The 27,859-nt window shown below is 42.6% G+C and overlaps 1 protein-coding gene across 2 annotated transcripts in view; it reads right to left on the minus strand.

The window, feature by feature from the left end:
- The window catches only part of DSP (desmoplakin), a 48,033-nt gene extending 30,326 nt beyond the window's left edge, over positions 1–17,707 (minus strand). Inside the window, exons 1-3 of one of the 2 annotated variants that reach the window (XM_053904919.1) lie at positions 17,105–17,707; positions 3,333–3,435; positions 826–974 (exon numbers count right to left, since the gene is read on the minus strand). In XM_053904919.1, coding sequence (XP_053760894.1) covers positions 826–974; positions 3,333–3,435; positions 17,105–17,289 — 437 coding nt within the window. In that variant the 5' untranslated portion in view covers positions 17,290–17,707. The remainder of the gene's footprint in view (positions 1–825; positions 975–3,332; positions 3,436–17,104) is intronic. The other variant, XM_053904920.1, reaches the window with a different exon arrangement.
- Positions 17,708–27,859: the final 10,152 nt, after the last annotated feature.

Here is a 27,859-nt window from a genome sequence, read left to right on the forward strand (position 1 = left end):
AAAAGAGACAGGGTGAGTAGGGGAGGGGCAGAGAGAGAGAGGGAGAGAGAGAATCCCAAGCAGGCTCTGCACTCCCAGCGCAGAACCCGATGGAGGGCTCGAACCCATGAAGGTGCAAGATCGTGACCTGAGCCGAAACCAAGAGCCAGTTTAACCAACTGAGCCACCCAGGTGCCCCTGAAGATTTATTTTCTTTACCACATGACTTGAATCTCAATCACATACAAGAACCTCAATATTATGATGCTCAGAGTCTGAAACATCACAGAAAGTGTCGCTGGCTTTGCCTAACCCGGTAGTACCCCCTGCTTCCCCCCAAGTTTCACCCTGGGAATTTGCCTCGTGCCATGGGCCCCAAGTACCATGACAGCAAAATCAAGACCACCCATCTCTGCTATGAACTGCTTTTTCAACTCTACACGCCTCAGTTCTGTATGCATCAAACAGGGCTTGCCTTGGTATTAGACTCTTGAAAGTCAAATGCTGTGCCCAAGGTTTTCGTTGCCCCCTAAAAAATGGAGGTACATGTAACATCTCATAACAAACTCAACCCCTCAATCAATACAAGCCCACTCCTTCGGGCACCTCTGTTTAATTCTTTTCATGGCAGCTTTGTGATTCCACCTAAGAGGAAGGTAGAATAGAATCACTATATAGCTACTGTATATAGTAGCTGCACAAACACCAAGCATGCCCAGCCTTCCTCCGGAATGGCTGTGGTTCCTTCAAGGGAAGACCTGGGCCACATGACTGAGTGCCAGTGGGTGCATGACATTCTTCTTCATGAGGCCTGCCGGTAAGTGTGCTCTGTGATAAAGGCAATACCTTTTCTGATAGGCATCACAGGGCTGGCCCATCTGTCGCATCTCTCTGATCAAGCTATCGGTAATTTCCATCTGATCGTTGGCCTGGGCAAAACATTCATCCAATTCTCTGCTCCGAGCCAGCTGTATCCCATCTCCATATTTCAGTTCCTAAAGGAAAGAATCCACATGAAGGCAACACACGATGCTGGAGAGGAAGACTTTCACTTGTGTTCACGGAAGCAAAAGCTTCTGCTGTAAACTTGACAAATAGTAGAAGATGCCATTTTGCATGTGACTAACTGAAAATTACCTTATTAATTTGGTGGGACAGGTAGGTAAATATGGGCGGATTCATGAAGCAAAATTTGTGGACTATATTTTAAATTTTTACTAGGCCTTTAAAGGCAAAGTTACGGAACACTGAGTTTTCCCTTGCTTCAATATGTTAAATGCTATCTTTCATATTTACAAAGAACATCCATCCAATGGGAATTTCACTGGGGTCAGAACACTCTACTGGATAAAGTGTTTTACACACACACTGAGCTTTTCCTGCATCTTCTAGGAACACAGCTTTTCAGTTCTTAAAAGGAAGCTATCTAATTCATGGTATGGGGCTAATCAATTTCCCGCTTCTGATGATGCATCACAGTCGTGTGAGATGTCACCTCTGGGGGAAGCTGGGTGATGGGGTACACCAGGGTGGTCTGTACCATTTTTACAACTTCTTATGAGTCTATAATTATTTCAAAATTAAAAATTGTTTTAAAAAAAGAAAGCTTCCTCTTTTCACATGCAAGAGGCCACTGCTTCAGGGCCATAGATGAGCTTTCCCTCGAATTTTACAATTGCTGTTTTCATTTGACTTCAGCCAAATGAAGCAAGTATGCTATCTATTCCTGACATTATTACACTTCAATGCATGTAAGTCAAAATACACTGAGAATATGATGCCAGGTACATTTTTACAACCACATGTAAAACGTTTCCACAGCCACTACAAATCGTGTCCAGGACTGTGGTGTGTATGTATTCAATAGTAAATCACTGGAGCCTCCCATTTTTGTTTTTAATTTTTTTAATGTTTATTTTTGAGAGAGAGAGAGACAGAGTGCAAGCAGGGGACGGGCACAGACAGAGGGAGACACAGAATCTGAAGCATGGAGCCTCCTATTTTGCTTTATGTTAAGGAATCACAGCTCTGTGAAGAAGAATGTGTTTTAAATGAGAGACTTGGCAGGGGGGGCAGGGTAGCGCATGGGAGGCTCAGTCGGTTAAGCGTCCAACTTTGGCTCAGGTCATGATCTCGAGGTTCGTGGGTTTAAGCCCCGCGTGGGTTGTGTGCTGACAGCTCAGAGCCTGGAGCCTGTTTCAGATTCTGTGTCTCCCTCTCCTTGCCCCTCCCCCATTCACGCTCTGTCTCAAAAATAAACATTAAAAAAATAAGTCAATAAAAAATAAAAAAATAAACCAGGGACTTGGAACAACCAGAACTAGAGTCAAGCTAGTTTGCTGATCCCCAAATATCCTTTTATACTGATTAAAGTGAAGTCATTTTTTAACTGGGTAAAATAAACTAGAACCCACACAGATCTCTAAAATTGAGAAATTAGAACATTAAAGATATTCTCCAGACAGAACACATAAATTTACTTGGTTAAAATCTCTCTTTGTATTTCACAGGGGGAACTTTGTGATGGGCCAGATTCCAGGTGTAACCCCTACATTAATGTCAGCATAGGGAAGATTGAAACTCAATTCCTTCCCTGGAGAGATACGATAAATCAGGGGAAACAGAGAAAAGGTGTCTACAGCCCCACCATTCTGGTTTTTAGCAAAACCAGAGCAAATCTGAATGCTAGTTACAGTGCTTTAAAATTAAAACTTTACAAAGACAATCCATGATTGCTAAGCCTGTTTCAATGAGAACTTAAGCTAATACTCAGAAATAACATGAGGCTTTCATAAATGTTACCATTTTTCCTCAATTTTCCATTGCTCATTTTCTTTCTTCCTTCCTTCCTTCCTTCCTTCCTTCCTTCCTTCCTTCCTTTCTTCCTTCCTTCCTTCTTTCCCTCCTTTCTTCCTCCCTTCCTTCCTTCCTTTCTTTTTCTTTTCTCAAATAGAATTGTTCTCACAATACAGTAATATTTCCTGACCAAAAAAAAAAACTTATTACATTGATGGCGTACGTCACAATCCAGTGACATAAACATGTCAGGTTGCATTTCTAGGAAGAGAAAGCATGACAATAATCATCAAAATAATAAATAAATGACAGGTTGTTGCAATTCCAAAAGGGTGGCAATCCGTAAACATTTGTTGGAAACTGATGGCCGTTGTTAAACCAACAAATAGATGAAGAAGATACACCTCCCTCTCTAGTCTGTTTTGAAAAAGATAATCTCTAAACTCTAAGTATGCAGGACATCAGTGAATAAGGATGCACAGATCAGGACAAGAGGTCTAAGCTAACGGGGACAAAGGTAGAGGTGGATGGCATTCTCGAAGAACAAGAAAGCTCACCGGCTGTACAATCAGCTCGGCCCGCATCAAACAATCCGAGCAGTTCTGCAGAAGCTCTTGGATGGTGTTCTGGTTCTGGTGCCTGGACATCGTCCCGGTTTGACTGACAAAGCAAACACAAAGAAAGCAGATGTGAAATTTATTTTTTTCCCCATTTCGAAATAATCTCAAACTTTCAGAAAAGCTGCAAAAATGAAACAAAAACACGCCTGTAGACCTTTTGTGCAGATTCCCTCATTGTTAACGTTTTGCATGTTTGTTTTATCGCTCTTCCCCTCTCTGCAGGTGTATTTATTGCCGTATATACACATTTGTCTGGGGACGCCTGGGTGGCTCAGTCGCTTGAGCATCTGACTTCGGCTCAGGTCATGATCTCTCAGTTTGTGAGTTTGAGCCCCACATCGGGCTCTGTGCAGACAGCTCGGAGCCTGGAGCCTGCTTCGGATTCTGTGTCTCCCTCTGTCTGCCCCTCTCCCTCTCGCTCTCACTCTCTCTCTCACAAATAAACATTAATAAAAATTAAAAATAAACATTAAGAAAAAAACTTATATACATTTGTCTGAAGCATTTAAAAATATTCATAAACTCTTTACCCCAAAATATTTCAGCATGTTTCCTAAGAATAAACATTCAATTATATAACCACAGTACAGTTACCAAAATCAAGACATTCAAAATTGAACATTATTTTGTAATCTATAGAACTTTTTCCAATTTTACTAATTAGCCCAATAATGTCCTTCACAGCAAGCTTCCTCCCCACCCCCAGGTCTAAGATCCAAACCAGAAATATTCCCTTGAGTTATAAAAACACATTTCCAGCAGCTTATCCATCATCTTTCCTGCTTCATCCCATAATAACTGATAATGCGGATTATCCATGCAAGGCCCTCCAAGGGAAGACCTCAAGGGATCAGACCCAGAACAGGAAAGTTTCACAGTCAAGTCTGGCTGAGGAAAACAGTAGGAGGTGTGAGAAGAGTTTATTCTACAAAAAATATTGATAAAGACATATGTGTCAGGAAAGCAACGGGAAATTTAAACATCTTGAATGCAAAAACAAGCTGCTTTTCCTTTCAAGATGACCCTAAGGAATATTTTTCTCTACAATGATAATCACCCAAATGCACATCTCACATGAAACATTTCCCTGGCAGATGCATGGCAGAAACCTTAAACAAACAAAAAAGGCGGAGGGCACCACCCAGGTGAAGCGTCTGACTTCAGCTCAGGTCACTATCTTGCAGTTCATGAGTTCGAACCCCATGTCGGGCTCTGTACTGACAGCTCAGAGCCTGGAGCCTGCTTCAGATTCTGTGTCCCTCTCTCTCTGTTCCTCCCCCACTTGTGCTCTGTCTCTCTCTCTCTCTCTCTCAAAAATAAATATTAAAAAATTTTTTTAAAAGGTGGTGTTGTAGATGTTCCATATTTTTTAAAGTTTATTTATTTATTTTGAGAGAGAGAGAGAGCACAAGCAGGGAGAGAGAGAATCCCAAGCATGCTCCACGCTCAGGGCGGAGCCCCACATGGGGCTCGACCCATGAACCATGAGGTCATGACCTGAGTAGAAACCAAGAGTTGTACACTTAACTGACTGAGCCACCCAGGCACCCCTGTAGATGTTCTATATTTTAAAGAAAGAGATTACGAGACTATAATGTGCTCCAGATATACATAAAAAGAGCAACATAGAATAAAAGTATTATTTTTTAATTTGCCAAGATACATTCATTATGCTACAGCATAGCCTCCTAAGCCTTAGTGGAAAGAGATTTAAAGCATATTAAATTATTGCTGAATGTTTGGGAAAAGGCCTCCTGAGTTCCTCACAGGGCTTCAGAGCCACCAGGGCTTCAGCCAGGACTGGTCTACACCTGCAGATAAAACTGATGCCCGTTGGACGCACTGGACTTTCTCTTATGTGTATATGTGCCTGCATGTGGGGGTTGGGTGTGTCTGTGTGTGCTGTAAAGAAAGAATGTCACTTTGAAAAAAAGGAGGGATTTGTAAAACACAGGCTACCCCATGGGTAGATGGGATGAGATCGCAAGAAACTTCTCCCACAGCACCTGATTCTGCGTCTTTTCACGTTGGGGAAGCAACTGACTTTCTCTGCCACCTATTTCGGTCCCTCTCTCCAAGGAAGGCTTCTCAACAAGCCAGCACTAGCTGATGTACGTGGGTGAGGAAGCTCTCCCTGGGAACCACTCCCGGATGATGACACGGCTTCTCCAGGCAGGCCCAGGCACAATGCTGCCTGAACTGCCCACCTACCAAAACCCACACACCCCGCCCCTCACCCCCCATGAGCACAGCCTTCTCTTTCTTCCACTCAGAATTATACAGGAAACCTGGCACACTTCTCATATCGCTGAGATGTAAACAGGACTGCATCAGTTGTCAAAACTTGTGCAAAATTCCAATGGACTTAAGAATCACATGAAAGAAATTCAAGAGACAAAGGAAAAAATTAGGAAATACAGAAACCTCATTTAGAACCCGAGGATGGATAAGGAATTTAGGAAGGTCCTGTGTAATTATATTTATTTTCTTTATTGAAAGGTGATGAGAGTGCCTTTGTTCTGAAACGTTTCGTGACTGCTTCCAGCAATCTGGTCCAGAGAGTGATTCCCACAAAGCAAGCCAGTCCCCGGTATATAAACGAAAGGGCTATCTCTTAGTGCAATGCAAAGTCAGGGTTCCTCAAATGATTTAATAGCATGGGCTATTGTAAAAAGTATCACAAACTGAGCTGCAAGACAGAGGCTGATAGGAGAAACTGAGTGAAGCGCATATGAAAACTCTCTAGTGGATCTGCAACTTTTCTATAAATCTAAAATTATCCGAAAATAAAAATGTATTAAAAAAAAAAAAAAAAAAAAAAAAAAGAGGCAGGGAGGCCAAACTCAGCTGTGGATGAATGGACCAAAGTGTACATACGAGTCTTTTTAAGAGTGAGGTGATGACACTAAATTCACTTGATGACAAAACAGAAAACTCACCAGCTGCTTTTAAACCAACTATTAGAGTAGTTCCATGACATAGGAATGAACTGTATGCAGCAAAAAGGGAGGTGAGGGAATTCGATGTTGGCTTAAAAATACACGGACTTTTGGGGCGCCTGGGTGGCTCAGTCGGTTGAGCTATCAACTTCAGCTCGCGTCTGAGTTCGAGCCCCGCATCAGGCTCTGTGCTGACAGATCGGAGCCTGGAGCCTGCTTCGGATTCCGTGGCTCCCTCTCTCTCTCTGCCCCTCCCCCACTCACATTCTGTCTCTGTCTCTTTCAAAAATAAATAAACATTAAAAAAAATTTTTTTTAAATACATGGACTTTCTGCATGTTTTTTGTTCCCTCCTACTTTTAGAAGACATTTCCCCTACAAAGATCTGAACTTAATCAAAAAAACAGGTAACTCCGTATGTTGCTAATAATTCTGAAAAAAATCTTCATGCTTCACTAAAGGACTTGCCTATGTTCACCATGCATGCCTTAGACATCCACTAAAACCCCCTATGTGTTGCTTGGCAATTAGGCGAATAGATTAACCACTGTACAGGAAAGAGAAAAGTACAAAAATTGAATCTTTTTAAGGGTCAAAAAGAAAAAAAAGGGAAAGCTAAGTGTTAGAAAAACATAATGAAGAATTTTCCATCTTGCTATATGTCCATAGGAAAATATGACCTAATTAACCAAATTTCAACTTACGACTTTTCAAGACTTCATCTGGTTCCTTTTTTTAAGTTTATTTACTGAGAGAGAGAGAGAGAGCGAGAGCACGCACGCACGCACGCACACACGCACACACGCATGTACGCATGTCACAGGGAGGGGCAGAGACAGAGGGAGAGAGAGAATCTCAAGCAGGCTCCACCCTCATCGTGCAGCTGGACTCGGGGCTTGATCTCATGAACTATGAGATCGTGACCTGAGCGGAAATAGAGTCAGACGCTCAACTGCTCAACCGACTGAGCCACCCACGCGCCCCAAGACTTCCTCTGATTCTCAAAGAGAAATCTACCCATTTTGTCTCTCATCTGTAAAAACCCCACTTCAGCAGTGTGGCCAGGAACACCCTTTGGGCACAGAGCTAGGTGAGAGAGGGAGCCAGGTGTAGGCTTTTCTAATAGGTGAGTCCAGCAAAATCAGGGGCAGGGAGGCTCAGGCTGACTGAGGTTTAGTGACCGGGGAAAAGAGAATCCACTTTCACGTTCCATTTGCTTGTCTGCGGCCCTAGGAAGACTCCACGTAGAAATGGCTGTACTTCAATCAGGGAGAAAGTGCAGGCGAATGGACTGTGACTCATCAAGTCAGTCCGCCATCAGACGCTCAACACTGTGCAGGATCCGTCAGCATGACAGCCAGGAGAAAATCAGAAAAGAGTGAATATTGCTCCCTGAGAGCTTGCTCAGGGAGCACGTGCCTTTTTGTTACAGCTGTGTGCCACTCAAAACTTTTTAAGTCAAGTCATATTTTTAATTTACCACATCACAATTTCAGAACTTTTTTTTTTTACATCAGAAATTTCTGGACCTCAGTTTTCTCATCTGTTAGGCTAGATAGGATATCTAAGATTTCTTTAGCTCACTCCTCTGTAACTGTTTTATGAAACCACCAAACTCACTCCTACTGATCATAATACAAAAGTCTCTTCTAATGGTAGGGAATGAAGTTTCCTCTTCAGTTCACAGGGTGACTGGAAAAATGCAAAATTCTACCACAGATGAAGAAATAATTTTTAAGTAAAAGTACTTATTTAGCAAGCATATAGAGATTTTAAAAATCCCTGGCCTCAAAAAAAATTGTCAATACTGCTATGTATAGATGTTGGGGTGCAGCGATTTTAAACCATGTTGGGAATTGAACTAACAAAGCTCAAAGTTCAATTTTTAAATTCATGGGAGATGAAAGATGTCATGTAAAAAAAAAAAATGTTTTAAAAAAGCCCACAAGAAGACAAAACTTACTTGGGTCAAATCAATCAAAAATACTGACTTCTAAACTAAAATTAATTACTGTCCTTGAAAAAATAACATTTGTCCTTCGAAGTTTTTAACTTCTCAGAAATTCTGTTTTACCTTCAAACATACAAAGGCAAGTGGTTCATACTATAAAGAACCTGCCTGAACAAACATCAAAAAAAAAATTCATTCTAAAACTTGTTTAAACAAGTAATGGTTCTAACTGTTTACATAAAGTTCCCTTCATCAATGGCTAAAAGGAAAACCCATTCTGGATCTTAATCCAAATTTTAAAGACAGACCACATGATTATGTGAACAATATTAGAGAGCTTTTCATGTTTTATTTTCCTACTGCCAAATAACATTCTTTTCTTTAAAAATAAGACTTCAACATTAGCTGTATTGAGACATTAAGTTTAATGCCTATTGCCGAGAATATAAGCAAAAAACACAAGACAAATATTTTGAGTGCATGCAGCATTACAAAGTAAAAGAAAAAAATTTAATATTTACTCTTTCTGATTTTCAAAGTCATTTTATAATAATCAGTACTGCTCATTGCACACGTGGTCCGTGCCAACTAATTCTGTATTGCTTTTGTGTATACACTTTCTCTCCTGTTGGATTCTTTCTTTTCTTCCTTCCTCTCTCTCTCTCCCTCTCTGTCTAGCTCTACCACCATGTTTATCTCTTGCCTTTCTTTTGTTCAGTCCATCAACACAGGGTCCTTATGTCTCTTTGTATTCAGGTTCACAGAATAATGGCTTTAGAAAAGCTCAATAAATATTTGTTGGAAATTATAATTATGTAATGCATTAATATGGATCTTAAAGCCTATTTGCTTAGCTCTTTCTAATTTTAAACAAATTTTTTAATGTTTATTTAATTTTGAGAGAGAGAGAGAGAGAGAGAGACACAGAGCAGGAGTGAGAAAGGGGCAGAGAGAGAGGAAGACACAGAATCTGAAACAGGCTCTAGGCTCTGAGCTGTCAGCACAGAGCCCGACGCAGTGCTTGAACTCACGGACCGCAAGATCATGACCTGAGCCGAAGTCAGCCGTTTAACCGACTAAGCCACCCAGGAGCCCCAGCTCTTTCTAATTTTCAAAGCATTTTCACGTAAACTATTCTGAGTTTCTTTAGAGGATCTTAAGTAAAAAGGGGGGGGGGGGGAAGGTGACGTTTGAAAAAGGAAAACATCTTTACTTCTTCATTTCAGGGCAATATCCTACCTCCAAGACACACTAAACACAGTACGTATCAGTCGAAATGTCACTGAACAAGCTCAAAGTCCTTCAGAACTTACAGACCAAACTGCTGCCTCTTCACTAGGCTCTCAGGTTCACACCTCTGCCCTCATTCTGCACTAGTTATTTACACACCTGTCCGTCCTACTCCTGTCGAGCAAAGTCTCACATCTTAGTCATCCTTGACTCACACACGCACCTAACAACACAGTTTTGCACAAAGGAAGGTACTTAATGTGTATTTGTTTGGTTTAGTAAAGGAGAAGCAAAACGAAGGTAAATAAAAAGGCTGATCTGAGGATACTACCACTCGCTCATTACCCAGATTTCCAAAGCCAAGTCAGGTGGCGCATCTATTCTGCCCCCTACCCCCATTCCCACCCCAACAATGTACAAAGAGAGTTTTCTTCTATAAATTTTAGAAAGGGGCCTCCTCTGAGCCTTCCTTTTGTCCCCACCCATGAGCTTTGGAAGCAGTCTCTAATAAAAGTTCACATCCTTTCCATGTTCATTATCTTCACACGGTTTTCCGTGGATTGGAGCATCACGGGGCAAACGAATCACATACCATTAACTTCATATAAACACTTCCGAGGTCGGGGAGACAGATTCCGCTCTCTGCTCAGCTACTTCCACTTGTACAGCCTGGGACTTTGAGCAAATAAATGACTTGGACTCCCGGTGCCTGGAGTTTCTGCGTCTGCAACATGTAGGAACACACCCACCTCCTGGGGTTGACAAGACACTCAGAGGAGCCAGTAAAGGCCCACAAAGCCCAGAAGAAATTCAATCCTCACTGCTGCTGCTTGCTAGGCTAGGCTTCTCAGATTTGTTTTATTTTTCATTTTGCGTCTCTGTCTCAATGCATAATTTTGAACTTTTCCCAAAGATGTTTTGCATCAAACCGGGGTGAGGTGGGAAGAAAGAAAGAAAAAGAAAGAAAGAAAGAAAGAAAGAAAGAAAGAAAGAAAGAAAGAAAGAAAGAAAGAAAGAAAGAAAAAGAAGAAATGGATTAGGCAGTAAATATGAGGCATTTCAGAGGTTATTACAAGACCTTAAAAGGGGCACCTGGGTGGCTCAGTAGGTGAAGCGTCCGACTCTTGATTTCAGCTCGGGTCATGATCTCACAATTCGTGGGATCGAACCCCATGTGGGGCTCTACACTGACATGGCAGGGCATGCTTGAAATTCTCTCTCTCTGCCCCTCCCCTGCTCTCTCTCTCTCTCAAAATAAATAAATAAACATTAAAAAAAAAAGATGTGAAAATAACACCTTGAGAGGATTCAAAGAAAGCGATACATTTTAACAACGTGAAAGAAATTTCCTAAAGAGATGAGAAAATTCAGAAAAAGATGTCCTCTTACCCTTCATGAAGCAGAAATGACTTATCAATATTTGGTCCTTACAAACTCAATACCACAATAAGGATTTGTATTTTGAATTATTCCCCTATGAGAAAACTTACATTCATTCTGAAGCCTAAAAAAAAATCATTGACAGGTTATCTGCTTATCCATCAAGAAGTCAGCTCCTTTTTAATTTTTTTCAGGTGCCAGATGAAGTCAGGGATGTTATGTTTGCATGTAAAAAATTTAGTTGCAGGGGCACCTCGCTGGCTCAGTTGGAAAAGCATGCGACTCTTGACATTGGGATCCCGAGTCTGAGCTCCACGATGGGGGCAGATATTACTAAAAAAATAAATAAATAAACTTTCAAAAGTAAATAAAATGTTTTTTAAAAATGTAATTCCAAGCAAGAACTTAGACCTATTTGCAAAAGCATCATCATTTTCACGAAATGTAGATTTCACATCCATGAGGTCCTTGCAGGTTCTGGACCCGACCAGTCCAAGCTGTTGGTGGTAAGATGTAAATTGCTGGGCGGCACTAACATTTTACAGGATGTTGCCTCAAAGGAGAGGCTCGCTGAGTCTTAGGGTCTGTGGGGCGGTGCCTTCAACATCAGAACCACACCTGACCATTTCCCACCAAGTGCAGGAGGGAGAAAGAAAAGCAAAGGGTGGGGCAGTGCCCTAAGCACCTGGGCCTCCAGAATGAAGCACTCCTTCTAGAACCTCCTCATCTGGAAAGACAGGTTGGCTGAGGGTTGAGTTAGACTCCCCAGGTCACACCCAAGCCCTCCTTTGCTCCACCCTAAGCAGTCAGCACTGAGGCATCAGGGGCATCAGCAGTTTTTTTTCTTCCCCAAGACATTTCAATCACCTGAACAACAATGAAATTATGCCCATATTTAGAGAAAAAAATTAACTGCTGTTGAAAGCTGCTTTGTAGGTCTGACCAACATGAGTTGGCTTAACACAGCATCATGCTGTGTTTTTTCCTTGGCAGATGGAAACCCTACTGGAGTATTAACAAAAGAATACATTGGTTATGAAATAAATATTTCACAGGAGTGCAACAGATTAAAAAGAAGCAAACACTCGGTTTAGGTAGAAGAGTTTACCGGGACAAAAGATGAATTTTTTTTTTTTTAATGTTTATTTATTTTTGAGAAAGAGAGAGACAGAGCATGAACGGGGGAGGGTCAGAGAGAGAGAGGGAGACACAGAATCTGAAGCAGGCTCCAGGCTCTGAGCTGTGAGTACAGAGCCCGATGCGGGGCTCGAACTCACAGACCGTGAGATCATGACCTGAGCCAAAGTCGGAAGCTCAACCGACTGAGCCACCCAGGCGCCCCCAAAAGATGAATTCTAATAACTAGGATTTGATCTTTTCTTGATCCATTGTAGTATACTGGATTCAAGTGCAGCTCAACCACTAACCAGTTGTGTGACGCAGGCCAAATCATTAACTACTTTAACCTCGGTTTTGTATCTGTAAAATGGGAAGTTTGTCAGGAGGCTTAAGAAAACATATATAATACACCTGGCACACTGTAGGTGTTTGCCAGGTGATGGTAGCTATTATTAACCACTCATCTGATATTTTTATAAAATATGTAACTTACTCAAAGATAATAACCATGGAAGTGTTTGTTATCAGTCATAGATTGAGCTAAACTGAATCGTGCTTTGCAATCGCTTCCCAGAAAAATATTTAGAAGATCCATTCTGTGAGTCACCCGACTCCAGGCCTGTTTTCTCAGGCTCTCCCCGGCCTCTCACATCCAGTTCTCAGCCGAAGCTGCCACTCCACCCACCACATCTACTTTCCTATCCTGAGGCCAGGCCCCCACCCTCAGTCAGGCTTTCATCACCTCTCCACCCTGCTCACTGCTACCACAGAAACAGTGCTACAGCTCGCGAGGACAGTCTTATGTCCCTGTTCCTTCAACGTAGGAGACCATCACTGACTTCGAAGAAAACCTGCCGTGGCTCCCCTCTACATTGTATCCACATTCCCCACCACCGAGTCAACGTCTCCCAGGCTCTGGCCACAACCTACCCTTCTTCTGAGTCTTCCTGCATCCCACTTGCTCAAAAAGCAGACCTGCTGCTTTTTCACCTCCCAGACTTTCCTTCCCCTGGAATGCTCTCTCTGCCCACCCATCTTTATCAGCTGAAACAGTTCAACGTCTAATTCAGCACAACTTTCTTTATAAAATCTCACTAGTACCTCCAGTACAGTATGAGCCTCTCGGTCATTTACACCTTCTACTATCCTTTTGTATTATAGTACTTATTTTTCTTTAAAAAGCTATGTTCCTTTTAAGAAGTCTTTGGGGGTGCCTGGGTGGCTCAGTCAGTTGAGCGTCCGACTTTGGCTCAGGTCATGATCTCGAAGTCCGTGAGTTGGAACCCCGCATCGGGCTCTGTGTTGACAGCTCGGGGCCTGGAGCCTGCTTCGGATTCTGTCCCCCTCTCTCTCTCTGCTCCTCCCCCACTCATGCTCTGTCTCTCTGTCAAAAATAAATTTAAAAAAAAATAAAAAAAAAAGAAGTCTTTGTATTTTCACCTTTGACACTCCTTGACACCTAATACACAGCAGATGTTCAGTATTCACTGAATGACTGAATGACTGAATGAATGACTGGAATTGAGACTCTTTCATTGTTTAGGTACAGGACTGTCCAGTCTAATACCCAAGGTACACATGGTCTAAAGGCACAGAATGACAGGAGGGCAAAGGTGAGAAGCCTTGGGTTCTCATGCCAACTTAGCCACTAGCGGACTCTGGGATTTAGGGCAAGTCTTACTTGACTTCTCTCTAAAGTGGAAGAGTGAGGCTTTATACACCTCGGCCCTCTCTCCAACTCTAAAATTCAATGCAAATGGACCTCTTTATCTCCTGCTAAGGAAGACACTTAGTTTAAAACAAACTTTAAAATATATATCAAATATTAAAATATAGATCACATGTATTTTGGTTTGGAAATCACGAGTTCTGGAGAGAAGTAAGCATTAACTTTATAACCACATAGTTCTGAAGCTTAATGACTGTATTTGGCTTTTAATCCTCCTACAATATCCACACTTTGATCAGTGAGAGATCTAACTGTGGGGCTTTGTCTACCAAACTGAATTTTGCTACCAAATTTCACTACAGATTTATCATTTCTTTTAACTGTAGGAACAAGGCGACAGTAAGGTGGCTTTCATTGAAAGCAATATTAATGTAACATCCTATAAGAAAATCCAGTTTAAATTTTCAGAAATATATCTTACATCATCAAGCACATAACATTTACCAAACTTTATCAAGTAGAGCAAAAAACAGTTAAAGTAGTTGTGATTCCGGTCAGCCTAAAATAAAGAAAACACAAAAGGTGGGTGGGCACTGAAGAAGGAGAACCACAAATGAAATAAAATACTGTCTTAAGAACTGACAAGTGTTATCAATGCAAAGCACAGACACAGGACAGTGTTTTAAAGTCATTTTAAAAAGAAAAATAAGTCTTAGGCTCCTTACACACTCAAATTAGTTTATTTAGGGGAAGGTTAAATACAAACACGGATTGTTTAAAAAATCAGCAATCTAATTCTGCCAATAAAGTGGCAGTGTTTTAAAGAAACAAGTTTAAATTCAACCAGTAGTTTCATACAGGTTTTGGTGCTTTAAAAACAAACAAAAAAACTTCATTTAGAACAACTTTTGGTCAGAAAGCACTTATTAAATTCTTAATCCTTCTTCATTTGGCAGAGGGCAGTCAGGGTCATACATGGCATCCTACTTCTAGAAAGTACGTGCCGGGGGACAACAAATCCCTGGGCATAAAACCATTAAAAAAAAGGACCACACGAAACTGTGTGCGTGAAAGCCTCAAGTCTCCTAAGTCAGGCGCCATTATTTTTTTAAATGCAGAAGTCAGCAGTTGCAGGCAATGTTTTCGTGTGCTAATTCTTGAATCCAGCAAGGGTTAGCGGCACCACTAGCCGGGGGGGCCAGGCTGGGAGAATCTCCATTACTGGATCACGGAAGAATGGCCCCACAATGACTCAGGCCTCCAAGCAAGACACCCCGCTGCCCTAGCAGATCCACCTCAAAGTGCAGAAAAACACCCCTCCCCAAAAGTAATTCTAAACTCCAGTCTGTTTCCCCTTCTCAGAGAGACTTAAAACTTGACATGTTTATAAACAGCGCTTAGGTTGGAAAATAATGCTATGAGAAAACATTGAGCCCCCTCAAAATGTAGTGTTTCCACGAAGAATCCTTATAAATCATGTATCTTTATGCAGTTCATTAACCAATATAGTAATTCATTACAAATTTACTTCTACAAGGAGCCAAGGGAGTGAAATGGTCAATTAACAGTAATATTTATTGTCAATTTAAAATATAAGGACTCTAGATTAACAGGTTCATATTTTTTAAAAATATAAAATGAAAATAAAACACTTGGTTCGTAAAATGCCAGAAAACACTGCTGCTCAAGAATCCTTGCAAAATTCTGACTTGGATTTAAATGGGTAGATGAAAAGAACGTCCTTCCCAAATACAGGAAGACTGAGAGGGGAAAGTGGAGTTTCGGATTTAAATGCTTGGCCAAGTTTTAAAACAAGGTTAAAAATCAAAGTGATAACTAGTAACATTTTCTCCCCATTCTTCCTACTACTTGGCACATTTTTCCTGGAAATCCCCAGGCGCATTTTGTTCAGAAAACAAGAGCGCCAAGGCTAAGACAAGTCTTCGCTAACTCTAAAAAGAGAAAATAAAATGTCAAGATGCTCGGGGAAAATAAATATATAAATAAATCGAAGCAGAAAACAGGTCGCAACTCGACTGGTCCTGCCTTCAAAACTGCTGGTAAAACAAAAACCCCCTGGAGTGTATTCAGGTTGCTCCTCCCCAGCCTAAGGCCACAAGGCAGGGTAAATAATCTTCTGGAACGCCGGCCTGTTTCCCAAAAGCCCTACTGGGGAAGGGCTTGCAGGGGGCAGGGGGAGGGCGCGGACCGCGAAATTCTCCCGGCTGCCGTGGGCATCCCAAGTCCAGCTCTAGGGATCGAGTCAATGCAGCCTCATGATCTTCCCCCACCCTCCCAAATGACCCCCGCGATCAGTTTCTGCGAAGTTTCTGAGAAGACCCTGCCCCCATCCCGCAGGGCCCCCGACTGGGCCCCCTGACCAGGACAGGCTCCCAGCGTCGCGGGCTCGCGCTGTGAGAAGCTGCGCCCTCCGCGCCACAGGTCCCCGCTCCCGCTCGCCGGCTCCAAAAGCCAACCCTGCGCCCGCACTCTGCTAGCAATACACCGAGGTCGTTCCTCCGAGTTTTAAAAGGAGGAGACAAAGGGCGCAGGCGCGGGGCCACAGGTACGCTCGCCGGCTGGGACTGCGGCGCAGCGGGGCCAGGGCGACCGGAGCGTCCCGGGTGAGCTGGGACCTGGGGCCGGCCCGCTGTGCCTGCGGGGAAGCTCCATTGGGTAGCAGGGGAGGCCCAGGCGGGGCCTTCTCGGGACCAGACCCCGCGCGGCCGGACGCACGGCCTCTACACAAAAGCCCTTGGCTGGCGCAGCAGCCCTGGCGCCCGAGCTGGGGTGGTCTCGGGGCGACCAGGAATTTGGAGTAAGCCACTGGAGCCCGAGGAGCTCCGAATCCGACCCTGGCTAGCCGGAGCCCCCGCTGCTTTACTATTCTACTTTTGGTTACAGTTGGAGAGATTGGGTTTTATCGTTGCAGCCCCGCCCGCCCGACCTCCCACCTGCCGGCGGGGACAAAAGGGATGCCAGCCGGACCCGGCGGCGCAGGGGGCAGTCCGGGAGGCAGAGACCCCCACGGCCCGGCCGGCCTGCGGCGTCCTCCTGCACGCCTCGCTGGCCAGCCTCCAGCCCCGGCTAGCAGGAAGGGAGAAGGGCGGGACCGAGAACCCGTTTGCAGGGAAGGAGCCGCTCCGCTCCCCGCTCGCACACACACCCACCCGGCTGTGCGCAGCGCACAGGGCGGCAGAACACCTGGCTCTGCCCCGGCGCGAACAAGCAATGCTTTCATGAACTCGAGCAAAACGGTTTTCCTCTTTCTGGACCTGGCTTTTCTCGTCGGTCAGAAGAGGGAGGGCTCGGTGCCTCCCTTTCCTAACATGCTGGGGTTCGGCAAGGAGAGTATGGAGACCCCCCACCCCCACCCCCCCGGTCCCAGGCTCCCGGTGCTTGCCCGACGGCCGGTACCCACCAGTAGCCGTCCGAGTTCTGGTCGGTGACCGTGCAGCGCCGGGAGTAGTACATCCTGCTGGTGCCCCCACCGCCGCCCCCGCCGCCACCGCAGGTCACCTCGTAGCGCAGGTCCGGGCCGGACTCGGCGCGGGTCATGCGACCCAACGTGTTGATCCGCGGGTGGGAGCCTCCGTTGCAGCTCATGTTGGCGAGCACTCAGAGAGCCGCTCAGCGCCGAGGCATAAGCGAGGGCGGGCCGGCTCGGAGAAGGTGGAGGGGTTCAAAGAGAGGCCCCAAGCCGGGAACTGGGGTGGGCGCAGAAGGGTCGCGGGGACGCTCCTCGCCACCAGGGCCGTCCCGGCCGCTGCGAGCGCGGCGCGGCGGGCGGAGGTCGGGCGCGGGGACGACGACGGGCAGGGACCAGGCGCGGGAGGAAGAGCTGTGGCTCGGCGGGCGGCGAGGGCTCAGAGGAGCTGGGTCGCGGTTGGGTGTTGGTGTTGGTCGGTGGGGGCGCGAGTCTCCTCCCCGCTGGCACCCGGCACCGAGGCCACACCTGGCCGGTTTCTTCCCAGGGCGGGGTGCGCCCGCCGCGCCTCCCCGCCCCCCGCGGGTGTCACCGACGCGCTCGGGCCGCCCCTCCCCACCTGTGCCCGCCGGCCCGCGGCTCCGCCCTGCGCCTCCGAGGCCCGAGGAACGCGAGCAGGGGCGGGGTCCCCGAGACCCGAGCGCCCCGGGCGCGGCCACCGAGGGGAGGACTTGCGCTGGCGGGGGCCGCTCGCTCAGCGCTTCGGCTGCAACCGCCTGGAAAGCGCGGCCCCTGCTTTTCAGGATTTCCTCGGTCCCCGGGCGGAAGTAAGCCGAAAAATGAGGGCCATTCGATTGGACTGTTACTTATTAAACATTTACTTTTGCCAATCCCTTGAAACCGTGCCAGCCAAGCTTTGAATAGAAACATAATTGAGAAGAGCATGCTTAGATGATGAAATTTTTGTTTGGGGAGTTTTTATGAATTTTTGTATTCCAGTAATCCAGAAAAATTGTCTCGGAAGTTCGATTTCCGACGTGTAAAACGATTTTTACACGGAGCCATCACTTTCTGGAGAAGTTTTCACCATTAGTAATGCATTTCCTTGCTATGAAGATAGAGAAGAAAACACTACCCACTTTCTACGAAGTAATGGGAAAATCTAAGTTGTAGTTTATTTTATTTTGCCTGTTGATGGTCATTTGGAACAAGAAATTGCAAAGGACTTCCACCTTTAGACTCACTTTTCAGATTTTGTGAAAGAGCCTTGGGAATGCTTATCTCGCGCCCCCGAGCACCTTCTCTCAAGACCCATCCCTTGCGAAAGTCAACTTTTGCCACAAGTCAGTGGCGGAGGCATTCCTGGGACTTTAGTCTAAATGAAAGCAGCGAAGAGCCCTGGACAGACATCATCCACTTGGTACAGACGAGTAACTCTGAGCCAGAACATTCCAGCAACTTACTTACTCCGGGGCCCCTCCCAGTTAGTGGCCAGGGGTAAACCACACTGCAGTCTCTGTGACCATGATTGAGGTACAGGCTCAGTCACACTATACACAAAGAGCTGTTTTTACAATTTGGAAAACTGTTAAAATTACTCTTTAATAAACACCATTTAAAGGTCCTGATAATAAATATTTGTCATCTTCCCTAGCAACATCCGTTAACTCAACTTCTTATACAATATACTGAAATGTTTAGAACTGAAAACAAAAATGGAGCTACATTTGTAAGTTGTGACGGCAGCCGAGGAGTTTTCTCATATTGTAGTTCCCCTAGTTTTATATATATATATATATATATATATATATATATATATATATATATATATATATTCCCATATTATAGCACCCCTAATTACAGCTCACTTTTTAGGCGCAAAATTTTTTTAATTTTTCTTAACGTTTATTTACTTTTGAGATAGAAAGAGACAGCGTGTGAGTGGGGGAGGGGCAGAGAGAGAGGGAGACACAGAATCCGAAGCAGGCTCCAGGCTCTGAGCTGTCAGCACAGAGCCGGACTTGGGACTGGAACTCACAAACTGCGAGATCATGACCTGAACTGAAGTCTGTGGGTCGCCCAACCGACTGAGCCACCCAAGTGCCCCTAGGCACAAATCTTTAACAAATGAATTGCCCTGTTCTTTTTCTTCACAATCCACCACAGAGTTGAGTTGACCAGGTTAAGCACAATGAGATAAAAGCTTACCACTGTTAGCACACTCAGTAATTTCCATCATTGTGTCACTTTCCACTTTTTTTAGTAAATGTGAATGTGATAAAGTTTAAATTCAGATGATCACACGAACACTGATGTACAGGCAGGAACGGTATTTCCTCTGAAAATTGAATATTCAATGGCTGGATGTTAGTATCAGCACAAATAGCTCATAATATCCATTGGTTGGAGCGGAGAAAAGCCATTTGGGATGCCACGGCATAATGCACATAATTTGCTTTAGGATGCTTTGCCCCTATGCATCTCATTTGTTCAGCAAATAATTATATAACCTATTATATGGGAGGGCCAGCGTTAGACTTTGGAAAATACAAAGGTGAATAAGGCACAATCACTGCCATTAAATATACAGTAAAACTTGAATTAAAAAGATTCAGGGATTCCTTTATTCTAATAATGTGTAATAAGAAGGTCATGCAATTGCACAGAATTCTCCTTAAAAACAGGACACATCTGTGAACCACATCGCAGTGACGACCAAACCTCCACCTAACTCACCGGCTACACATAGACCCAACGCCACCCAGACTCACAGCCCTGTTCAATCTGTTTACAAAACAGGAGAAGAGGTGAAAAGTACAATCCACCAATTACACACCTCTGGCTGCCATTACTTCGCAGCCTATCTTCTGACTTCCTGAACTCCTTTAGGTATTCCCAGGAAGGCAAATAGCTTCCAGCTAACCAAACATTCCAGGTTTGGGAAGACAATGGCTTCCATTTATCTTTCTCTAAGGATGATAAAGGAAGAGAAAAGGATGAAATAGAAGATTGACATGAGAGATGGAATCCAGATGTACACACATTAGTTGTCCAAATTGGCTCATCTCATGGAAGGCTCCACGGTGAAGTTGGGGATCAGAAGACCATAGTTCTGATCTTTGTGCCACAATTTACTTGGGCAAGAGCTCAATTTCTTCACGTGCAGGAGGGAAACAATAATACATACCCTGCCAACTTTATAATATGTGAACATTCTTGAAAATAGAAATATTGTATAAAGCTAAGGTATCACCCATGAAACCAAAAGCTCTTTGCTAGCTGTGAGATTTTAACCTTTAGTGTTTTTGTCTTTAATCCCCCATGAATCAATAAAACTCCCTTTGGGAGACATTTAACGTTCATTCATTTTAAAAACAATTAAGCATCTACTATGTGCTACACAATAAGCTCAGCACTGATCACATGAAGGTGAGTAAGGCAGGGTTCCTGTTCTGTGGGATATCACATCTGTAATAGGAAAAATAAATCACTGCAATATGTTACATATGTTATTACAAAGGTATGTTTATAGAACTGTGGGAGCACAGCAGAAGGTTTAGCTTGTTTCTTACCACCAAGTTCTAAAAGGTCCCAATCCAAAATCTGGCAAAGTCCTCACGAGCTGACCTGACTAAGGTCAGCTATTTTTTTCCCTGCCACTTGTAGATACCTCCCCTTGTACTGTTAGAGACAGATCACTGACATGTAACTTTCTCTCGGGCTGCCCTTAGAGATGACCTTGTGGTTAGGTAAGAGGCATCAGTCATATCTTGAGCATATTTTTGAAACTAAACAGAGCACCTTGATTTCAATGAGATTAGGAGGGATCATTTACTTGCTCAAAATCCCATGGGAACTCTCATATCTCTATGTTGGTTAAATGATATCCCTTGGCCACAGAGAAGATTTACAACCCATGAGTTAAAATGGCTATTCTGCCTGCCAGGGGAACAGTATTTTAACAAATGATAACCACAGAAGCTAGGATTGGAACTGTAATGCCAGTAAAATGCCTATTAAAATAGCAGATAATTTAATTCTTGGTAATTGCATATACCTTTGCCTTTTCTTTCTTACTCTTCCATTTGTATGAATAAATTAGAATCCTCCACAAATAATTAAATCTGGGTTCTCAATATCTCCAAAATAAGATTGATCTCTCCTTCTTCAAGTTGAAACTACTCATTGCAGAAAACAATTTGATAAAGCATATAAATTTCATTTCAGAAATAGGAAAACGTTGGCAAAACATATACATTAGCCCCATTCTACTTTTATTATCCTTGGTTCAAATGTCCTTCAGGAACACGAAGGTGTTTCTGTTTGTAGTGGTTTTCCGTTTTTACCAGGAGAAGGTGGTTAACTTTTTAAAAATTTTAAAAGCTGAGAGAAACATCTCAAATCCATTTTCTGCCACTGTAGTGAAAAGATTTTGTTGTTGATGCCACTTGTTTGGGTTTTCACACAGGTGATATCTAATAAATGGTACTATCCTTTTTTTTTTTTTTTTAAGTTTGTTTATTTATTTATTTTGAGAAGACAGAGATAGCGTGAGTGGGGGAGGGACAAAGAGAAGGGGAGACAGAGAATCTCAAGCAGGCTCCTCACTGTCAGCACAGAGCCCAACACGGGGCTCGAACTCATGAAACCATGAGATCATGACCTGAGCCGAAACCAAGAGTCAGACGCTTAACAGACTGAGCCACCAACGTGCCCCTATCATTTAGGTTTTAAGAGTATGTTTTTTGACTGCCTCTAATTGGATAGCATGGATACTGGGGATTCATCCGTCCTGTCCTGCCTGATCCTCTTTTTCATTAAGAGCCCAAGTTGCAAGGTAGGGCGTCTTGAGGTTAAGGGTATGGATGATGGTGAGCACAGCTATGGACCACCTAGAGGCCACCCTACCCTTGGCCAAGTGACTTCTGACCCACCAACCTAAACAATAACTCACATTAATTTTTAGTAGGTAAGCCACACAGTCAATAAATATAATACACGTGCCAATTAAGTTAGCCTTTTCAATATGCTCTCAAAGTAATTTTTTAAGCTTGCCATGATTGTTAGGAATCGTCAATCTGTCATGTTAGGACTGGAATACTTACTCAGACTTCTATAAATATAAAACCAGGATGCAGATTATTGCTGGTAAAGCCAGTTATCAGCAAATGTCACATCAATATACAATGTGCTTATAGCCACATGAAGAAAATTGTGACTAGCTACTTAGCCTTTACAGGAGGAATTCAAAATTTATGTTCCATAGAGAATTTCTGAAACAAAAGCTGCCTTAAAGAATTTTTATACCTATTCTTCTCAAAACTTTTAGAGCCTTGGAACTCTCTTTATAAAAGAAACCCTATGAGAACAGCCAGCAATCGAAATAGATCATGATAGTGCCAGACTAGTCATAGCTTGGTGGAACCCAGTATCCACCCATGGGACCTGCCCCATGCCTTCTGATGCTCTGGCCCCAGAAAGATTTCCCCAACGAAAGTGCCATATAAACTAAAATCCACATTTTATTTTCTTTTGTTTTTAGTTTTTTTAATGTTTCTTTTTGAGGGAGAGACACAGAGTGTGAGCAGGGGAGGGAGACACAGAATCCAAAGCAGGCTCCAGGCTCTGAGCTGTCAGCACAGAGCCTGATGTGGGGCTTGAACTCACAGACCATGAAATCATGACCTGAGCTTAAGTTGGGCGCTTCACCAACTGAGCCACCCAGGCGCCCCCAAAACACACATTTTAATGAAAAAAAATAGTCCTGGAGAGGTTAAGACAGTTTCCTGAGTGATTTAATAAATAAAATATTAGAATTCTGTCTGTTTCTGGCCTCATGCCCTTTCCACTATGTCAAAATTCCTGTACAATCAGACATGAAAGCATATTATTTCTGAGCAGTGATTTGTTATCAGTTTAAACCCAACAAACTATCCTGTTGATTGTTATCCTCCTACACTAGACATATAGGATGTCTGGAAATTCAGTAAAAGTAATCAGCCTGCTCTACAGAAGTCACACCAAAAAAACGTGTTCATTATTTTTAGTCCTGTTCTTATAGCATAGGTGAAGTGATTGTTTTTCCTGGTGTCTTTAAATCACAGTGCATATTTTTGTTTAGTTTTAGTTTTTTTTTTTTTTTTTTAACATTTATTCATTTTTGAGAGACAGAGAGAGACAGAGCGCAAGCTGGGGAGTCGCAGAGAGAGAGGGAAATACAGAATCCGAAGCAGGTTCCAGACGCTGAGCTGTCAGCACAGAGCCAATGCAGGATTCAAACTCACTGACTGTGAGATCATGACCTGAGCTGAAGTCGGATGCCAGCCGACTGAGCCACCCAGGCACCCCTAGTTGTTTTTCTTTTTTTTAATACAGCTTTCATCATTTAGAAAAAGTGAAATTAGAGATTCATATACAAACAACGTAAAATCAGGATAGAAACAAAGCCATAGATGATCTGATATCTAACTTTGGGTAGAGTGTAATGGAAAGGAAATGTCACCTAATCTCTGAAGTGACCATCTTTCAAAATTAGAGACATTCGTAAGCAAAATAGCAAGTTCCCGCAACCATTATCATTTTATCATCAGGAAGGATTTATTGCATGTATATTGTTTCCCTGCTGCAAAGAGAAATATCCACATAAGGGAATTTAAAGAGTAAGTTCCTATCTTTAACTATCTTGACATCTAAAATATCTAAAGCAGGAGACAAAATATGAAACATAAACCAAGTGCTAGTATTCACAAAGACACAAGAAGTGAGCATCTAAACAGAGCGGTAGCTGGAGAGAAAAATTCTCAGCTTCAGTAGACTCTCCTGATCTAGGGTTGAAATAGTTTCATTTTGTCGGAGACTTGGTAAGATTACAGATCTCAGGGAAAAAACTCTATGCAGATTCTTCCACAGCACCCAGAAAAAAACTGAGGTGACAAGAATTTACGTTCCTTATCAAATTCCCAACCTATGAGGGGCAAAATCTAGATTAGACCTGAGAGTTTGCTAGCAAATCAAGGAAAATATTTGCTTAGAAGGATGAATCCAAAGTTGGGGTTTTCCCCCCATCATTGTAAAAGTATGTTTGTTTGGTGTAAAACAAACAAAAACTCACAAATGGTAGAAGGGAATGCAGAGAAGCTAAGAAAATTTTGTCTATAATTATACCACCCAGATGAAGCGATCACACTATGCATTTTTGGTAGATTTCCTTCCAGTTTTCTTTTCCACTGAATTTCTTACCTGATGTCAGATTATATAAATTTGTTTCCAGCATTAATTTAGCATTATACCATGAACATTCCCAGCCTCATCTAAAATGTCTTATTAGCATTATTTTAAAAGGTGCGTACCATTTTGTTGTTTTTAAAGGTTCTTTTAAAGTGGCTATCTGCAGATCCTGGAACGTCCTATACGAGAGATCCTCCCCATTCTAGAATTTTTCACATCAGTGGCAAATAGTATCCACTGCGGATGGAAAATGAGACAGGGTGAGGCAGAAATGAAGCAGTGAGCCATCGCTTCATGGAAGACAGTCACAACAACATCAAACATGTTTAGGAAAACAATCCTGCCCTGTCATAGCCCAGCAAGTCCTTGCAGGGTCTTCTGGCAATCCTTCTGTAGCCCTCAGTATAAGGGTTACAGACCTCAGAAACCAGAGGTTTGTTTCCTGAAACCTTGAGTAATCCATGGAAATGGGTGCTGTGGAAGCTCTAAGAGACTGGGCCACTTCTGGTTTCTTTAATGAGCTCCTCGGGATTTAGTGAACTGAACACTCATCTCCAAATGAGAAACCTTCCCTTTAGCAAGCTTTGGATTCAAGAAAAAGTCATGCACATCAGGAGGAGAGCCCACAGGATTGTTTCTTCTGCCATCAATTAATGCCCATTACAACAAATTCAACTGGATCTGATTTGTGTGTTTTTTACTGATTGGCAGAAGTTTCACCTGGAACGTGCAAACCATGCTGACGTCAGACAGAAACGTTTCACATTTGGGAAAGAGAGCACAGATCTGTAGCAGTTTCAGCAAACCTGCGAAGCAGTTCTGTCTTGCAAAGGTGGGTGTGGAGAGCGACGCGCCATTCTGCCAGTCTCGTTAAACCTGTCTGGTAGCTCCCTGAAGTTTTAACTGCTTAACAATTTGGCTTCAGGTGGAATCAAGCAAAGCATCTGGAGTCCTTTCCCACCAAGGTACTGAGGAGACATGTCACCTGTCATCTCCAAACAATCTTTTATTTTGCTTTACTGAGTAAGGGAAAAATAACCTCCTGATTCAAAATCAGAATTACTGCATCCTAAAACAAAAAAATCAATATTTCTGTTGGTTTTGCAGCCGTGAGAAAATATGTAATATACAAAAGGAGGGTTTTTTAAAACCTTTTTAACTACAAAGGGAGTTGTCTTTGTAAGAGGGACTTATATTAATATGAAAAACATTTTCATCCCAGTGTTATCAATACAAATAAGTGTTAAGAAAATGAATGTGTTTATATAATCAGGAATGTAGAAAGAAGGCAAATGTATTGTAAAGTAAAACAAACAAACAAACAAAATGATGGGGGCCCCTGGTTGGCTTAGTCCATAGAGCATTTGACTCTTGATCTCAGGGTCATGAGTTCAAACCCCATGTTGGGGGTGGAGCCTATTTGAAAAGAATAAATAAATTTTAAAAAATTAAAATTCATTTTTTTGAGAATTCACCTAAATTTGGTTGTTTCAGTTTATTCATTTATATTGAAGTTAGTTAGTATACAGTGTATTATTGGTTTCAAGAGTAGAATTTAGTGATTCATCACTTCCATATAATACCCAGTGCTCATCCCAACAAGTGCCCTCCTTATGCCCATCACCCATTTAGTCCATCCCGCCACCCACTTCCCCTCCAGCAACCCTCAGTTTGTCTAAGAGTCTGTTATGGTTTGCATCCCTCTCTGTTTTTATTTTATTTTTCCTTCTCTTCCCCTGTGTTCATATGTTTTGTTTCTTAAACTCTACATAAAAAGTGATTCATTTCTTTAAAAAGGCAATTTTTAAGCCACATATACAGTGTGGTCAGATTGTTTACATTAAAAAGTATATGTTAGAAAAGACATATGAAGTTGATCTTAAGGTGTAGAGGTTATTGATGGGAAGTGGCTACATAGAACACTTACTTGTTGGAGTATACATTTCTAATAATAGATTTTTAAAATAAAGGTATGCAATTTTGTAGGAAAATGGTAGCTTCCATATCTAGTTTTGAAAATGAAGGGGAGATTCCCCAATACTTGAGTCATAAAAATTTGGTGTTCATCAATGTGAGAATAAAAATTATAAATTCATTTATTTCTACAACACCTTACAGGGTTTTAAAAAAATGTTTTAATTGTAATAAAATAAATATAATTTAAAATTTACCGTTTTAATCGTTTTTGAATGTACAATTCAGTGGGATTAAGTATATTCACAATGTATGCAACTACCACCACCCATTGCTAGAACTTATTCATCATCTGGAACAGAAACTCTGTACCCATTAAACACTAACACCCTTATCCCCTCCCCTAACCCAGCCCCTGGGAACATCTGTTCTATTTTCTATCTCTATAAATTTGACTATTCCATACTCCTCGTATAAGTGAATCATACAATATTTGTTATTTTTTGTCTGGCTCATTTCACTGAGAATGATGTCTTCAAGGTCCAACCACGTTGTAGCCTGGGTCAGAATTCCCTGCTTTTTAAGGGCTAAATAATATTCTATTGTATGTATAGACCACATTTTGTTTATCCATTCATCCGTCAGTGGACATTTAGGTTGCTTCTACCTTTTGGCTATTACAAATAATGCTACGTTGTTTTTTAAGTAGTAAAATTATTATAAACTTACTCTTCCCTTTATAACTTCCCCTCTTCCCAGAATTAATAACTGTGCTATTTATTTATTTATTTATTTATTTATTTATTTATTTTTGCTTCACTATCTGTTATTACTGATTTATTCCCAAACTTTCCCCTAGTTGAGTAAATATTTTCTCAACACAAACATCCACAACAGGTATTCTGTTAATTTCATCTTCTTAAAGAAATGCTTCCTGGTTGGGGGGGAGGGGGTGGTGGTGGGAGATGGGTGAACCGAGAGAAGGAAGTCAAAAGACAAACTTCCAGTTACAAGGGCACCCGGGTGGCTCAGTTGGTTAAGCGTCCAACTCTTGGGTTTGGGTTCAGGATCTCATGGTTTGTGAGTTCAAGCCCCCCATTGCACTGTGCTGACAGTACAGAGTCTGCTTGGGATTCTCTCTCTCCTCTCTGCCCTTCCCCTGCTTATGCTCTCTCTCTCTCTCTTTCATTCTCAAAATAAATAAGCATTTGAAAAAAAAAAAAAACTTCCAGTTACAAAATAAGTCATGTGGATATAATGTACAGCATGGTGACTATAGGGTTTTTTAAATGTTTGTTTGTTTGTTTGTTTGTTTGTTTATTTATTTATTTATTTATTTTTAGAGAAAGAGAGCTGAGGAGAGGCAGAGGGAGAGAGAGAGAATCCCAAGCAGGCTCCAAACTACCAGAGCAGAGTCTGATGCATGGCTCGACATCATGAACTGTGAGATCCTGACCTGAGCTGAAATCAAGAGTCAAACACTTAACTGACTGAACCACCCAGGTGCCCCAACATGGTGACTATAGTTAATAGTACTGTGTTGCATATTTGAAAGAGAGTAGGTCTTATAAGTTCCCATCACAAGAAAAACATTTTTTATTGTAACCA

The sequence above is a fragment of the Panthera pardus genome, unplaced genomic scaffold (assembly GCF_024362965.1).
Source record: "Panthera pardus isolate Hobbes unplaced genomic scaffold, ASM2436296v1 HiC_scaffold_17, whole genome shotgun sequence".
Classification (NCBI taxonomy): domain Eukaryota; kingdom Metazoa; phylum Chordata; class Mammalia; order Carnivora; family Felidae; genus Panthera; species Panthera pardus.